At 37.7% G+C, this 17,386-nt stretch overlaps 1 protein-coding gene across 3 annotated transcripts in view; it reads right to left on the bottom strand.

The window, feature by feature from the left end:
- LOC106872605 (high affinity copper uptake protein 1) overlaps positions 1–17,386 on the bottom strand; it is a 121,218-nt gene that overhangs the window by 40,323 nt on the left and 63,509 nt on the right. For all 3 annotated transcript variants that reach the window (XM_014919654.3, XM_014919645.3, XM_089356024.1), the window contains exon 2: positions 6,582–6,985. In XM_014919654.3, coding sequence (XP_014775140.1) covers positions 6,582–6,614 — 33 coding nt within the window. In that variant the 5' untranslated portion in view covers positions 6,615–6,985. The remainder of the gene's footprint in view (positions 1–6,581; positions 6,986–17,386) is intronic.

Below are 17,386 nucleotides of genomic sequence, written 5' to 3'. Positions count from 1 at the left end.
GTGGCAGAAGGAGCAGAAAATAAATGGTTGGTGGGCACTGACTTCCAACCATATTGTATAATGATTTACATTGAGAAAAATATTGATCAGGGAACCGTTCGCTACTCATCGCTTCTTTTGTAGTTGTGTTGCATGGAACTTAAGCCGCAGAGGATATCAGTAATTAAAGCGAAATTTCTTTACGAATCAAACCATGTTTTTCTGCTCTTTTACATTATTTTATTTTATTTTTTATAATCGCATAGATCTTTCTTTCGTTTAACATTAAAATCCTTTCACATCAGCTACTGTAATATGTACGATTTAACCCTTCTATCGTGGCACTCCGTCGGTTAAGACGACGAGGGTTCCAGTTCATCCGATCAACGGAACAGCCTGCTCGTGAAATTAACTTGCAAGTGGCTGAGCACTCCACAGACACGTGTACCCTTAACGTAGTTCTCGGGGAGATTCAGCGTGACACAAAGTGTGACAAGGCTGGCCCCTTTGAAATACAGGTACAACAGAAACAGGAAGAAAGAGTGAGAGAAAGTTGTGGTGAAAGAATACAGCAGGGTTCACCACCACCCTCTGTCGGAGCCTCGTATATATATATATATACTAGCAGAAATACCCGGCGTTGCCCGGGTTAAAGAGAATAATGAAATCTAAAAACGCCGTCTAGACTACGCATCATCTTTATATATAGAGATGTATATACACACACGCACCCAAACACACGTATATATATATGTATATCAATATAAATATATGAAAGTCAATGACGTTTCGTAAAAGAAGGTGATCATGTACATACTTTCTTGCTGTTGTGATTATAACACCTCGTTGTAAACTATGTTCCTTGTTTTCCCTTGTGGAGCATATACAAATAGGTTTTTTGTTGCTGCCCACTCTTGAGCAGCCAACATACAGCTGTCCATGTGAGAAGCAGGGCTCTTCCAAGAGAAGACCAGCTACAGACAGTGTTTGACCCTGATATTTGTTAATGGACATGGCAAAAGTCACACGAAGGGGGAATTGTAGTATTCTGAATGTAAAAGGAATGTCTGCTCCTGATGGAGTAAGAGGAATTCTTGGAATAAAGACGTCATCCCATTTTGCACATCCAGAAAGAATGGTAGCCTCGATAACGTGTGACATCATTTTCTAAATAATGCTCATCTGTTATGTTCGGGTTAAAATTTCATCAACATCAAAAATATATGAATTTTCATGGTAGTTATGGCCGTTATGCAAAGAATATAATTTCCAAATTTCATAAAGATCCATTCAGTACTTTTGACGTAGTTTTGGATAAGAAAACAAATGACTAATGTGTGTGTTTGTGTGCATGTGTATGTGTGTGTGATGGGTGTATATATGTATAGATATATGTATGCATGTATATATGTATATATGTGTACATATTACATGTACATCTATATATATATATATATACATCTACACATATGTATACATATACATGTATGTATAGATCTATATATATATATACATATACGTGTACATCTATATGTATACATATACATCTCTCTCTCTCTCTCTCTCTCTCTCTCTCTCTCTCTCTCTCTCTCTCTCTCTCTCTCTCTCTTCTCTCTCTCTCTGAAAGTATCTGTCATTACAGTATCGAAATGGTGTACATATACATGTATATGTATACATATACATCTCTCTCTCTCTCTCTCTCTCTTTCTGTCTCTCTCTTTCTGTCTCTCTCTTTCTGTCACTCTCTTTCTGTCTCTCTCTTTCTCTCTTTCTCTCTCTGTGAAAGTATCTGTCACTACAGTATCGAAATGTGATTGTTTCAGTTAGTGGAATAGTTTCATTTTTAAAGTGAGAGTATTTGACATGAGTGTTTTTGTTTCACTTTTGACACGTAATACTTAAATAGTGGAGGAGATATTATGTTGCCGTGTGCTCGAACTCTGCAAGAAGTTAATAATTTTTTTTGACTAAAACACAACTGGAACCCTAAGTAAGGCATGTGTAAAATTTGAATGAAATTGGTTGCGTAGTTCTCGAGTTTTAGGGATTCACACAGACAGACAGACAGACATACAGACACACATTCTCATTTTTATATATATAGATATATATATATATATATTATATATATATATATATATATATACACATACACGGCGCAGCGTGGCTGTGTGGTAAGAAGCTTACTTCCCAACCACATGGTTCTGAGTTTAGTCCTACTACGTGGCACCTTGGGCAAGTGTCTTTTACTATAGCCTCGGGCTGACCAAAACCTTGTAAGTGGATTTGGTAGATGGAAACTGAAAGAAGCCCGTCGTATATATATATACATGTGTGTGTGTGTGTGTGTGTGTGTGTGTGTGTGTGCGTCTGTATGCGTGTGTGTATGTTCATGTGTCTGTGTTTGCCCCCCCCCCACCATCGCTTGATAACCGATGTTGATGTGTTTACGTCCCCGTAACTTAACGGTTCGGCAAAAATGTCAGATAGAATAAATATTAGGCTTACTAAGAATAAGTCCTGGGGACGATTTGCTCGACTAAAGGCGGTGCTCCAGCATGGCCGCAGTCAAATGACTGAAACAAGTAAAAGAATAAAAGACCAAAAGAATATATATAAAGATTTATTCTTTTACTTATTTCAAGCGTTGGACGGCGGCCATGCTGGGGCAACGAACTGAAAGGTTTAATGGAACAAATCAACCCTAGAACTTAATTTTAAGTCCGGTTCTAATTCCACAGATTGCCGGGCAGTGGGGCTGGAACCAAAGCCACGGAGGTGCAAAGAGAAATTGTTAAACCGCAGAGATATGCCTGCGCCTGGGTGGACACTAGCGCTGTTGGGACGGTCATGGATGGATTACGTTTAACCATTAGTCTCCTTCGTCAGAACAGACTCGAAGCTAAACAAAACAACAACAATAACAATCTATAACGATTGGACCCGAGACGTAGTAATAAAGCAGTGATGCGTGAACTAATTACATTACATTAATCGATTGATTTTTAATCGATCTGTGTGTAAAAGTCAATTTAGTGCTCCCATCACAAAAGCTGAATCACAATAGTTTCCTCTTCTTTAAGACTTTTCATTGGTTGCCTTTGACATCATTTGGTAATCGGTTATTTAAGTGTCCTTCCTTGACTGGTTTCAGTCATTAGACTGCGGCCACGCTGTAGCACTGCCTTGAAGAATTTTAGTTCAACAAATCGACTGCAGTACTTATCTTTTTTTAAAGCTTGGTACTTAATTTATCGGTTTCTTTTGTCGAACTGCTTAGTTACGAGGACATAAACACACCAACATTGTCAAGCAATAGTGGGACACACAAACATATATATATATATATACACACACACACACGTCGGATCTTTCAGTTTCCGTTGACTAAATCCACTAACAAGGCTTTGGTCGGCCCGGAGCTACAGTACAAGACGTTTCCCCAAGGTTCCACGCAATGGGTTTGGAAACCGGAACCATATGGTTGGGAAACAAACTTCTTACCACACAGCCGTACATGCGCCTCTAGAATTGATGATTTAAGCTCACTTCCAGTTGAAGATAACCATATCACTGAGATGTCAAAGAAACGAGCGAATGATTGCCAAGTTATTGTGTCAAATGTCAAGTCGTTTGCTTCGTTGCTGAGAGGTTCATCTAGGTCTGAGCTAGGTGATATTTGTTCTTCGATGTAGACAGCAGTAGCACTGTAAAATTGAAGAGTGTTTCATTCCATTATTTACATTATTTACATTCGACGGATATTTGTCCTCATCTTGTTTGTTGTTAACACAACGTTTCGGCTGATATACCCTCCAGCCTTCATCAGGTATCTTGGGAAAATTTCGAACCTGGGTTCTCATTCCTAAGGATCCATGCCCATAAGGATCCATGCTTTCTCCTTTTCCTAAAATACCCTCACGGATCATGTAAAGGTCACAGGTGCTTCCCCCTCTCCATACACACTTGCTCTGAATAAGTCATCAAACAGCAAATCTCACAATATTAATGTCGTTTCTTGTGGGGTCGTTTCCCATTTGAAACTTTACTTGAAGATCGAGCCAAGAGGCTTATTGAACTAACAACCTTCATCATCAACCACCAGCCCCTCTACAACGTACCTGAAAGCTGTAATTTTTAACTGCGGTTCCTCAGCACTGTGCTAATGTTATCGAGAATTGTTCATTCCATCGTAAACTGTCCTGTTTTCAAAACTAAATTTTCAAAGAATAATTTCGAAAGATCAAAAGAAAATTTTATCTTTATCACCAACTTTTGATGATTTATAGATTTCTGTCGATTCCGAACAATATTTATAGTAGGAGAAAAAATAGTCTGTATATTCAGGCCCTCTTCATCTGAGGCTCCAAGAATACAACTTGGATTGGAATCTGTCAGTCATTGGAATATTTACCATGAAAAAAATAGATATAGGCGCAGGAGTGGCTCTGTGGTAAGAAGCTTGCTTCCCAGCCACATGGTTCTGGGTTTCAGTCCCACTGCGTGGCACCTTGGGCAAGTGTCTTCTACTATAGCTTCGGACCGACCAAAGCCTTCTGAGTGGATTTGGTAGACGGAAACTGAGAGAAGCCCGTCGTATATATATATATATATATATATACATATATATATATATGTGTGTGTGTGTGTGTGTGTGTGTGTGTGTGTGTGTGTGTGTGTGTGTGTGTGTGTGTGTATCTATGTTTGTCCTCCCACCATCGACTGACAACTGATGTTGGTATGTTTACACCCCTGTAACTTAGCGGTTCTGCAAAAGTGTCCGATAGAATAAGTACTAGGCTTGCAAAGAATAAGTTCTGGGGTGGATTTGTTCGACTAAATGCGGTGCTCCAGTATGGCAGCAGTCAAATGACTGAAATAAGTAAAAGAATAAAAGAATATAAAAAATACATGAAAAACAAAACAAAAAAAATGCGTTGGAAAACGCTAGCTCCTGTTTACTTGGCATCATTTCTTATCGACAATAACCTCGCGATGATCTTCTTAAAGACTTCGTTTTGGATGTCTTTGAAGAAATTAAAGCTAGCTAAACGTGGCCCATTAGGCGTGGTAAGACGTTCTGGTCTGTACTTTAACTTTGCTACAGAGAAACGGGGAATTTATCGTAGACAAGAATTGATACGAGAGAAACAACAAACCGATGATAGAGAGACAGTAACTAAGATAAGTTAAGAAAGAAAACGTGTCTGCAAACATTGCAATGGAAAACAAACTGTAGATCAACATTAAACAACAACACCTAATCAAACGCTTGAATAGCTTCTCATATATTTTACACCTTGTGTCTGTTACATTGCGATAAAACAACATCATGTAAGCCAAGTATTTGTAAACGTTATCAACCCTCTTATCAGGAGAATATCGTCTGCAAGACAGGGAGGTAATCTTTCAGAAATAACAAAAAGAAAGGAAAATAACAATGTCCACCCATCTGGTGTGATCATTTAATTCAAATTCTTTAAAGCATTCTCAATATAGGAATTGTTAGAAGGAGAATGGGAAAAAGGAAAACTAAATACAGGCGAAGGAATGGCTTTATTTTATGAAGCTTGCTTCCCAACTACATGGTTTGGGGTTCAGTCCTACTGCGTGGCACCTTGGGCAAGTGCCTTCTACTATAGTCTTGGGCCGACCAAAGCCTTGTAAGTGGATCTGGTGGGCAGAAACTGAAAAAGACCAGTCGCGCGCGCGTGTGTGTGTGTGTGTGTGTGTGTGTGTGTGTGTGTGTGTGTGTGTGTTTTCACGTGTATGTTTTTGCCCCACCACCACGTGACAACTGGTGTAGGTGTGTTTACGTCCCCGTAACTTAGCGGTTCGGCAAAAAAGACTGATGGAAGAAGTACTAGGCTTTAAAAAAAACAAGTACTAGGGTCGATTCATTCGACTAAAAATTCTTCAAGGCGATACCCCAGCATGGCCGCAGTTTAATGAGTGAAGCAAGTAAAAGATAAAAAATATGTTTCATAAAAAACGCTAAAAAAGAACCGGAAAAAAAACCTGTAGCATATTGTGTCTAACTTTAATGAAAACAGACAGCGAGGAGTTCGCTCTTAGCAGAAGGAACGTTTAACATATAAGGTGTATAGGGAATGGTTTACAATAGCTAATAAAATGGATGGGATGGTCATATGTGCCGCCTCTGATCAGAGAGGATAAACAACTGCAAGGAATAAGGAACAAGTGAGAGATATATAAAGGTCCACCTCGAGAATGTCTAACAACATTGAACATTGCGAATGTTCAGTGGGTAATGATGTGTTCTCATTAAGTTAGCTGATAACCCAAGTCAACCATCGCCATCAATATTATATTAAGATGTTATTACAACCAGTTGTGAGAATAATTGTCAGAGCAGATGTTTTTATCTGACATTCCTATTGCTGTGTTAACAATGGCCGACATGTAATGAGATATTAACAAAGAAAAGAAAACAAAACGACAAGAAACGAGAAATTAGTGAGCCGAGGGCTGGTGGTGTGAATTTAGACATATTGCCTGGAACATGCAATCATTACTCACATGGAAACAACAGGCAAAGAGAAAGCAAGGAAGCAGGAAATCGAAATAAATTTACTTACGCTGTGCATCATGTCGGGTGATTGTCTCCACATTTACTTCAGTCACAGAGTTTTGTAAAAAAACAAAAATGTTTTATGTCAAAAATAAACTAGAAATTTCATCTCCGTAGAAATATAAAAACTGTTTGTGAATGTTTAGTAAAGTCGATGAAATAATTGCTTCATCGGCTTTCAGGAGATAATTACATTTATTGAAATGTATGTGTTTGTGTGTTTAGGTGTTTGTGTTTAACATGGCTGAATCATTGCATCGCGCGGGCGTGTGTGTGTGTGTGTGCGTGCGTTTAGTAATAATATATTTTCCGTGTCCATACATCGTGTCCTTTTCTTTAATTGTTTGCAATAATTCTTGCTATTAAGTATGACTGGATGAAAATATTTCCAGGTCGTAATCCAGGAGAAACCTGAAAAGAAATGGAAAATATTTTAATTAAATATTTAATCCGGATACATAAAAAGTTATTTTATCATCACCATCAATTTAAAGCAGTGCGTCGGTAAAAAGTGTTGTAGAGAGCACAAGCATAGCTGTGTGGTTGAGAAACTCGCTTTGCAACCACGTGGTTTCAAGTTCAATCCCACTGCATGGCACCTAAGAAAAGTGTCTTCTACTATGGCCCCGGGCCGTCCAATGCCTTATGAAAGAATTTGATAGAAGGAAACTGAAAGAAGCCCGTCGTATATATGTTTGTGTGGTCACCGCTTGACAACCGGTTTTCATTTATTTATGTCCCGTAACTGAGCAGTTCAGCAAAAGTGACCGATGGAAACTAAGACAGACTTCGGACAGCTTGGACACGGCCCCCAAATCTAAGCAAGTTCTTCTATTCCTTTCTTCTATTCTATTACTTGTATCGGTCATCGGACTGCGGCCATGCTGGAACACCACCTTCAAAGGTGAACAGACCAACCCCAGTACTTACTTGGAGCTGGGTAATTTTTTTTTTTATTTCAGTCTCTATTTGCCAAACCACTAAGTTACGGAGAGGTAAACAAACCAATACCGGTTGTCAAGCGGTGAGAGGAGAAACAAAAACGTGCGTGCGCATGCGTACACACACGTACGTACGACGAGCTTCCACCCAGTTTCCCCTCAAGCAAACTCACTCCCAAGGCATTTGGTCGGCCCAGGAGAGAGTAGAAGACATTTGTTCAAAATGCAGGGCAATGCGACCGAACTCGAAACCATGTGGTTTATTCTTTTCTTTTACTCTTTTATTGGTTTTACTCTTTTATGCGGCCTTGCTCAGGACTTATTCTCTGTAAGACTAATACTCATTCTATCGGTCTCTCTTGCCGAACTGCTAAGATACAGGGACATAAACAGACCAACATCGGTTGTCAAGCGATGGTGAGGGACACACACGCACACACACACACACATATACAACGGGCTTCTTTCAGTTTCCGTCTACCAAATCCACTCACAACGCTTTGGTCGGCCCAAGGCTATAGTAGAAGACACTTGCTCAAGATGCTACACAGTGGGACTGAACCCGGAACCATATGGTTGGTATGCAACCTTCTTACCACACAACCTGCGCCTCCGTTTATCCTGCTAGATTTCATAATACAGCTTTTATCTTTTATGTCTTTCACTTGTTTCACTCATTAGACTGCGACCATGCTGGAGCATCGCCTTGAAAGGTTTTAGTCAAGCAAATTGACCCCAGTAGCTATTTAGATTTTTTCCCCAGTATTTTTTTTTTATATATATATATTTGTCTGGTAATTATTCTATGGGACTCTTTCGCCGAACCGGTAAGTTACGGGAACGTAAACACACCTACACCGGTTGTCTAGCGGTAATGAAGGACAAACACAAAGTCACACATATACATATACACACGACGGGCTTCTTTCAGTTTCTGTCAAATAAATCCACTCACAAGGCTCCGGTCGGCCCGAAGTTATAGCAGAAGACACTTGCCCAAAGTGCCACCTAGTGGGATTGAACTGAATATCTCCTTCATTTTGCAAAGATTCCGTTTTTCACCCACGAAAACAAATCTTTAGTAACACTTTTACCTGAATTCACCAACCACACTTCACTTCTGCTTCATACAGTTTCCTTTCATATTAACCTGTTCTTTATTGGTCTTTTTTTTTTTTTTCAATAAAAAGAAACATTTCTGACGCCTTCAGAAAATTTCCATTTGCGATGCTTCTCAAGTTCAACTACTTTCAAAGTTTTTAAGGTTTTCCAAATATTGGAAATTGAATCCAGGATTTTCGGTGGTGTACATCTGACATCACCTGATGTAAAGTGGTAGACAGATTCCAGACATTGAAAACCGCACAAAGACTATTGGGAAGTCCTCACTAGGATGAAGAACTTACTGGATCAGCTATGAGCAACCAACTACAATAACAGACCAATATAGAAAACAAAAACATAGATCATGTCAGTGACCAGGTTGCAGTTCGGGCGACGAAATTTTTAACACGTAAGAAGGAACTTTAAGTAAAATGAACATTCTGTGTTTCTGAATGGCTCGCATGCGTCTTCCACTCTGCAATCGAATCGCAGATTATCATAAGTTCGAGGAACATACATGTGTTGGTTATAATAAATCTCGACCAACCAGAAAAAAAACTGATATTGCATTCCAGTTATCGTTCATTTTTTGTTGGTATTCTTTTTTTTTTTTTTTCACATATTTATTTTTAATCGGAATTTCGCTAATGTCAACTTTGTTTTCCGTCATCAGTTCAAGAAAATTAGATAAACATCGTCATTATGGCGTCTGTTAAGCTTATGGCAAGTCATGTCATCTCACCCTTGGTTAACAAACGATGAAATATCACCACGAAGTCGTGATTTTACCGAAAATTTTACAAAATAGCAACAATAAAAAGGTATTTATAAATATCCTTTTACCAGTCACCTGTATTTGTCATGTCTCACCTTTACTTTTTAATTTTTGCTTGTTTAAAAAGATATCTGCCACGACATTGTTTAAAGAAACAATAACTAAATACGATTGATAGAGTTCAGTACTGCATAACATCAGTAATTCTCCAATTAGAGGCACTCCTTACGCCATTATTTACAGGCGCGTGACCTAGTGGTTAGGGTGTTATAGTCATGATCACCAGATCGTGGGTTCGATTCCCGGATTGAACGGTGTGTTGTGTTCCTCAGCAAAATACTTCATTTCACGTTGCTCTAGTGCTGTATGGAGAGCAGCATATCAAAGAATAAATCCAAAGTTTCCTCTGCGTGTCGTAAAAGGCGACTAAAAGATATTGAGTTTGCACTCCGACCTCGTAAAACTTTCGCCAGCAACGTCTAACCAAAATAGACCCAGGGCTGGAGAATAGTTGCCTGAGGGGTGCGAAGGTGTCATCCGCCAGCAATACGCGCTGTTGCAGCGCATGCCTCCATACTACTACTACTACTACTACTACTACTATTGCTACTACTACTTACGCCACGGAGGAGCCTCAGTGTGACCGCTTGGCATGGTAGAAATAGCATCAAATATCCCTTCAAAGTTACACATCCTACAGGGTCAAGTTCAAATAATGTGGCCAAGTATCGTTATGTTTGAAAACAAGACGGGATAGTCACGGCTGAAATGTATTTGATCGTAGATCAACCCCATCAAATCTGGCCAAGAGATAAAAAAAAAAAATACACCAGCATAATATGGACGTCACAACGTCCACTTTCACAAAGCTAAAACTTTGTGCCATACTCGCAGACCAAAATATATTGTTCTTTTGTGTCAATTAATTTAAATATTTAGACATATTCATTAATGGGTGATTACACCTGTTGACTGAAAGAAAGGCATTGTCTTCCGAGGAATAAAGAGCAGAATGGCTCCTGCTTAGAACAGTTTCGTGGTTTAACAGCAGAAGCAGAGGAATATCGTCGGGGAAAGAACATCAGTTTAACTGGTATAAAACTTCCAGAGGTGCTCTGGAATTGCATCAGTGGCCAGGTCGCGACGAAATTTTTACATCTCATGAAATGAATTTAAAGTAATTTTAACGGTTTATTCGTTGTTTGTTATTAAATTGTTCTCCCACGCTGGAGTTGCTTGTTTCGACGCACTGTTTCAGATCAAGTCATTTTGCTAGACAAGTGAAAAAGTAGTGTCTCAAGAGGGCTGATTACCCTGTTTCAATTCCGGTTGTATACGTAACCGAGGGATCATTATTATCCTCTGAATGGAACGCCAGTCCGTCGCGAGGTTTACAGCTGAAAGGACCAGACCAATGTGAAACGAAGTATTTTGCTCAAGAACACAACTCACCGCCCGGTCCAGGAATCGAAGCCTCTATCTTACGATGGTGAGAGCGATACCGAAACCACCTAGTTCAGCTCTAAAAATCTCCAAATGATTACTTGATATTTCCAACGTTTCCATAAACTAAACCAAACACATTGAATAAAACGCCGTTCTCAGAAACACAATGAAACTATTGTAACAATTTTGCACTCAAAAACTCCAGTTGCTAGAGTAATGCCGAGACCACTTGACATTCAACGTTCATGTGATGACAATTGTCTGTCAAGTGGCTTTGATACCCTGCAGTAACAAGATAAGAACTGCGAGCCTTTCCGCTGGTATCTTATCAACACAGCCACAGGCAACTCTCCTTCGGTTGTTTTAACCTGTAGTTTGCCGAGTGGTTGGCCACGTTGACAAGAGACGCCAGTTGAGAGGTCACGGCTTTGTATCTACCAATGGTCAATGAGTCGTGAGCAGGACAGGTCTACACATTTGGCTTTTGAACAGCCGAGTTTGCTTACCTCTAAGAAGACGTCACAGAATTAATATAATTCGTCGATCTATGGCAGGAGAAGCACTCTAGAATTGACGAGTGTTTCGCTCTGTATGAGAAAAGCTACAAGTAAACACACACACATACATACACACACACACACACACACACGAGTGTCAACTTTTGATATAATAAATATCTATCCGCTCCAATGTATTGCGTTCTACATTAGATAATGTTTGCACTATGTAAAGTAGGTTTTATACACTTAATTCTTACATTACAATATATACACGAGAGAGAGAGAGAGAGAGAGAGAGAGAGAGAGAGAGAGAGAGACAGAGAGAGCATTGCTAGGCACGCACACCTCGCACGCAAACAAATATCGAAATACTATGCTTATAAGACCCGTGAACGATTTTTCCACGCACCACTGACGGAATCATGAACGATCTCTTATTACACTGGCCCAAGGTTCCATTTAGTTCCAAACCAAACGTTGTAATATATGAATATTAATCAGATACTCTAAGTGTGCGTACGCCTTCAAGTGAGACTATTCTAATTCGTAAACAAAACAGAAACGAGGTCACTGTGTTCCAACCAGGAATCCAAGCTACATTCCAGCTAAATAGTAGATGCTAGAATATAATCCATTCTTGTAAAGTAAATATATATCATATTCTTTGTTTAATATGCAGTTTAGGGATTTATAAAGTGAAAGTAAATTGACCCAGAAGTGACGACAGCGATATTCGATAATCCTATATAAACAATCTATGACGTAATCAATATATATATATATATATATATATATATATATATATATATATATATATAACGTAAATGGGCAGGAACAACACCAACACATCCTGTCGGTTCTTTGGGTGCGGCTCAGAAGTTGTTGCATTGCTCACATGTCGCTGTGTTGGCTATCATGCGTCGACATGCAAGCAACCGAACTGTCTTCTCAATGGTGTTCTTTGCAGGGTATAAATACGTTGGAACGGTGGACTTATTGAAATGCTTGAAGATATCACTAAAAGGTGCCATACAAGCAGGTACCAGTGGATGCGCCGTAATAAGGAAGTCATGTTAATAAAACTAAGGGATTTCACCAATTCTCTTAATGGTCTCTTTATGAAATTATGGGATGTCACTGTCATAACTCCTGGGCAACTTCCATTTTATTTTCTTAAACCGCTAAACTGTATGTTAAACAATTCCTTTTTGCTTAAACGCAGTGGATAAGCAGTCGATTTGCAATGAATATTTAGGGCAAATTACAATTTTTTTCTATGTCCGATGCGTAGTAATACTCATTGACATTTTGTGGGTTATAGTCGAGATAACGATGGGGTTGGAGGGGAGTTAATGCCGTACCATGTCTGACAATTCTTTCGATACACCTTGGCGTAATAAATTATAACATAATGTTATATCAAACGAACAAGGTATTAACCTGTGCAGACACCCAATTCTGAGAAATTTTCGACTAACAAACAGCACCACGTTTCATGTAGATTCATTAACTGCTCGAATTAAAATTAAATAATTTTCTTTTTCTTTTTTTTTCTTTTTTATTTCACTTAATTTACCTCAATTCAATGCATCAATGTTCATTTGTGTTTATGTTTTAAATATTATATTTGTCTTTTGAACTTATTCGAAATCTGCCCTGATTGAAGTAAATCTCGTTTAAAATCAATTCATCAATAACTGACTGGCACACACCTCGCTATGCAAAAGTGAGTTTCTAACCTGCACCATTACGAAATGAATGATTCCGCATACTCTAAATTGTTTAGGACATTAATCTGGTCCACCACCCACCAACTCATTAATACGCTAGCTGACCGTCAAGTGCAATATCGGTTGCCGAGGTAAACTTATTGAAAAAGCTTAAAAGTAGGTTAAACTGAAAAATGACGAGGGGAGATATTTGAGATAAATTGTCACAGATAAGCACAGATATATATATATTATATATATATATGTAACATATATATATATATATATATATATATATATATATTTGCACGCAAGCACACACACGTATGTGTGTGTGTGTGTGTGTGTTTGTACTTGTGTCTGTGCTTTTGTGTGTGCGTCTGTTTGTTTTTCTTTTCAGTTATGATAAAAACAATTGTACGTTAATCTGAAGAGTTACTACATACCTTTGTAGAGTATAAATTTATTATAAAGAAGAATAAAATTAACAGTGACTTCGAAGTTTCGGCTAGATAAGCCGTCATCGAACTATATACATATATACATACATACATACATGCATACACACACGCATACATGAATATATGTATGTATACACACATACGCGCGCGCGCGCACATTCCAGACTTAGCAGTAAGATGATAGTTAAAAACAAACATCAACATTACATTCATGTGCCGAGACACGTCGTCGCTATGGTTACCATCGTGCTTTGATCTGTATCGCTTTGTCTCTTTATATTTGATAAACTTTAAGAAAAATAACGAAATTTACTGAAACTAGATTCAATATTTTCATTGAGAATTATCATGATTATTGTGAAGAAAAAATACCGCGCAAAATATATATATATATATATATATATATATATATATATATATACACACACACACACACACACACACGCACGCACACATGAAAAGCTCAAAATTATAAAGATATTTTCTAACTTAACACAAAGTATAAATATCGCTTTCGTTTCCAGTTATTATTCATTTGTTATGCTGTTTTATTCATAAGATTTTTCAATATTATATATTACATATGCGTGTGACAGTGTCGTCTGCTTTTGCAGGAGATTTATGTATTACAGAAACATGAGACGAAAATATGGCCGTCACAAGCTGTTGTCGCATCTGTGACGGTTTCACTACGTCATTCAAATCTGAAATGATTATATAATAAATAGCTTATTTCAGTGTTTCTCAATCATTTTTTATCTATGAAACTCTTTGATTTTTAGTCATAATTATTCGGCGTTTTAAAAAATCCTATAGTGTTATTATAATTAAATAGTATTAGGAATTGTATTTAAAAAAGTTAAGATATTTTGTGTTGTAGAAGAGTAACTAATTTATTACACATAAACTTTAACAACAAAATCATTTGGGGACCTCCAACGGTGAAATGGATCCCGGTTGACTGGTTGACTAGCTGGGTGGCTGGTTGATTGATTCCTCCAGTCACGCTTTACATCGTATAGGAGAGGGAGAGAAGGTAAAAGAGAGAGAGAAGTTAACATAAGAGGTGTAGGATGAGTGGAGAGAAACAACTATAGAACCAGGAGGAGGAGGAAGAGGAGGAGAATGAGGGGGGAGAGTAAATGACAGAATAGTTATACAACTGAGAAATTTGTTTATTTAATTTCATTTTCAAGAAATATTTGTTTTTCTTTTCAAAATTGGTATTCATCGTTTTGTATAAGAACCAAGAAATTTCATAAAAATTAATTAATTATTAATTAATTAATTATGCCATATTTCCTGATGTTACCCAGGGTGGCAATACATAGACTTCCGAAGTTAACCGTTGTCATATGACGGGCAACATTCCAAAATGTTAATTCTTGATGCTTCCAATACTACAGTATTATATGAAGGAAAACACCACAATAAAAGACAAATTTGGTTTACGTTTAGCTATTCTTTGAGCAACGTTATTTGTATTGAAACAATAATATCTGGCGGTTGTAAAACTATTGGCATTTGAAATAAGTGTGTGTGTGTGTGTGTGTGTGTGTGTGTGTGTGTGTGTGTGTGTGCGTGTGTGTGTGTGTGTGTGTGTGTGTGTGTGTGTGTGTGTGTGTGTGTGTGTGTGCGTTTAGTATTTAAACACACACACATATAAAAGAGGGAAAGATAGTAAAATGGTTTTGATAGCTCTCAGTAATCCTTCGATTTAACGTTAAATTACTTTCATACATACGTAACTCGACATAAAACTGTATATATATATATATATATATGTGTGTGTGTGTGTGTGTGTGTGTGTGTGTGTGTGTGTGTGTGTGTGTGTGTACGAATGTATATGTATATACATATACATTATAATATAATGTTCGCAGACTCATTATTCTTAAATAAACATGAAAATGATAAACAAAAATATTGATTAATTTTGGAGATGCAATGTTAAAAATTACAGTTATTAAATATTTTATTGCTGCCACTAATTTATGAAATATGTAATTAATTGAAATTAACTTATTAATGCGTTTGTTTTTAATTTTATTTCGTTTGTCATATATGATGGTAGATGGATCGATATACGAATCTATCGGAGAATGGAGTACTTCCTCTTCAATCATCGTTCCCAGAAAACTCAAGTCACGTGGTAATCATTTTGAGTTATGGCGGCTACAATTTTTAGCAGATAATAATGGTAATATCCATTTCGGTAATAATGCCCTTTGTTAACTTCCATGACGTCACTTTGCTGCCATGGTGAAGAGTTTCAGATTTGCCTTTATTGGTTGCCTTCAAGAATACTGCCGAGAGGTCGAAATGAGAGAGAAGATAAGCGTGCCGGTCTCTTCTGCTTTCAGAGGGAGTGAAGAGAGAGTAATTGCGTGAATGAATTTCCACTTTCTAAACTACAGCCGTATTTCGTGTTTCTCACCCATTTACACTAAAACCTATTGTCTGTCTAAGCAGGAATTGATTTTACAGTTTTCGTGCTCATCTCGCGAGAGCACGATTGACCATATTGATAGTATACCAGATAACCAACTGAGAGAGTTGTTTTCCTGGCTAAGACACTTAACTCTTAATTAGCTCAGTCCATGCAGCTGTAGATAAGTATCACAGAGTAAAAAAAAAAAAACATCAGCAGTATATGTAATGGTTGCAATGTGTAGCGATTTCGCCACTGCTAGCCTTCTGTACCCGGGTTTGTTAGTCTTTCATTCATACACGCACATACTCAGATAAATATACAGTAGATCGACAAAAACTAATGGACAACCTTAATCGATTTTCGATCCTTATTGGTATCTCATCAAAGGTGTCTACATCACTTGACCAATCGCAGAGAAACAAGCAGCCAATCTGTTTATATATAGATCAAATCTAGTAACTTCAGAGAACTGCAGCTATTAATTTGCTTGATTCCCATTCGAACTGGCCTCACCCGACCATTACTCATCTGTTAAATGTATTTCGATTGGCAATCAATCACAGCAACAGCTGCAAATATTAAACAAAATTCTATTGGCAAAATCTACTCTATGTAGAATTTGCGCCAAAATGTGACCCCATCTAACAAGAAATTAGCCAGACTCTTTCTTTTGGCTATAACTAATCAATCAGCACCTCTCGGCGTTTTCTCGACAACCTCTTCCCTGGACTCTATCGTTACTTAAATTACTGTAAGAGATCACTTCCAGAAAGGAAAGATATATTCAGCTAATATGACCGCCCTCCCAACCTTGAGTATATTAAAATGCTCAATCCCTCTGTTTTTGTCTCTCATTCCCCCCTCTCTATCAGACAGTTTTCCTGTGTGTATCATTTGTGAGAAATATCTCTTCTAAAACTTAACTCATTTAAACATCAAACTTTTCTGAACTGAACTAAGTCATTGCTTTCTAGCGGACCGTCGAGTCCGATATAAACTTTTTAATAATGCAAACAAAAAATTGTTGATTTTAAAACAACGACTGGACAGGTATTTCAAGTCATTTAGACTATTTAATTAGGTTAAGGTGAATTTGAAGTCTTACAGCTGTTTCTGGGATATCTCAAGTGGTAGGTTGGTACTTCGTCATCAGAGACAAGGTGAGTATGCATGAAAGATCTAGATAAGGAAATTCACAGTTTATAAGGAATAAAATAGTAGATAGAAGAATAAAGAGTAAAACAGTAGATATAAGAATACAAACAGAAGATGAGCTCTGAACTTTATTCTCCTCTCTGCATTCTTATATCCACTGTTTTACTCTTTATTCTTCTATCTACTATTTTATTCCTTATAAACTGTGAATTTCCCAGTCTAGAACTTTCATACATACCTTGTCTCTGATGACGGAATACCTAGTGTACGGACATGCTAGCCTATCA

Source organism: Octopus bimaculoides, chromosome 8, assembly GCF_046866305.1.
Source record: "Octopus bimaculoides isolate indiv1 chromosome 8, ASM4686630v1, whole genome shotgun sequence".
NCBI classification, from domain to species: Eukaryota; Metazoa; Mollusca; class Cephalopoda; order Octopoda; family Octopodidae; genus Octopus; species Octopus bimaculoides.
Note: the sequence above shows the minus strand (reverse complement) of the source record. Positions and strands in the feature narration are given on the sequence as shown.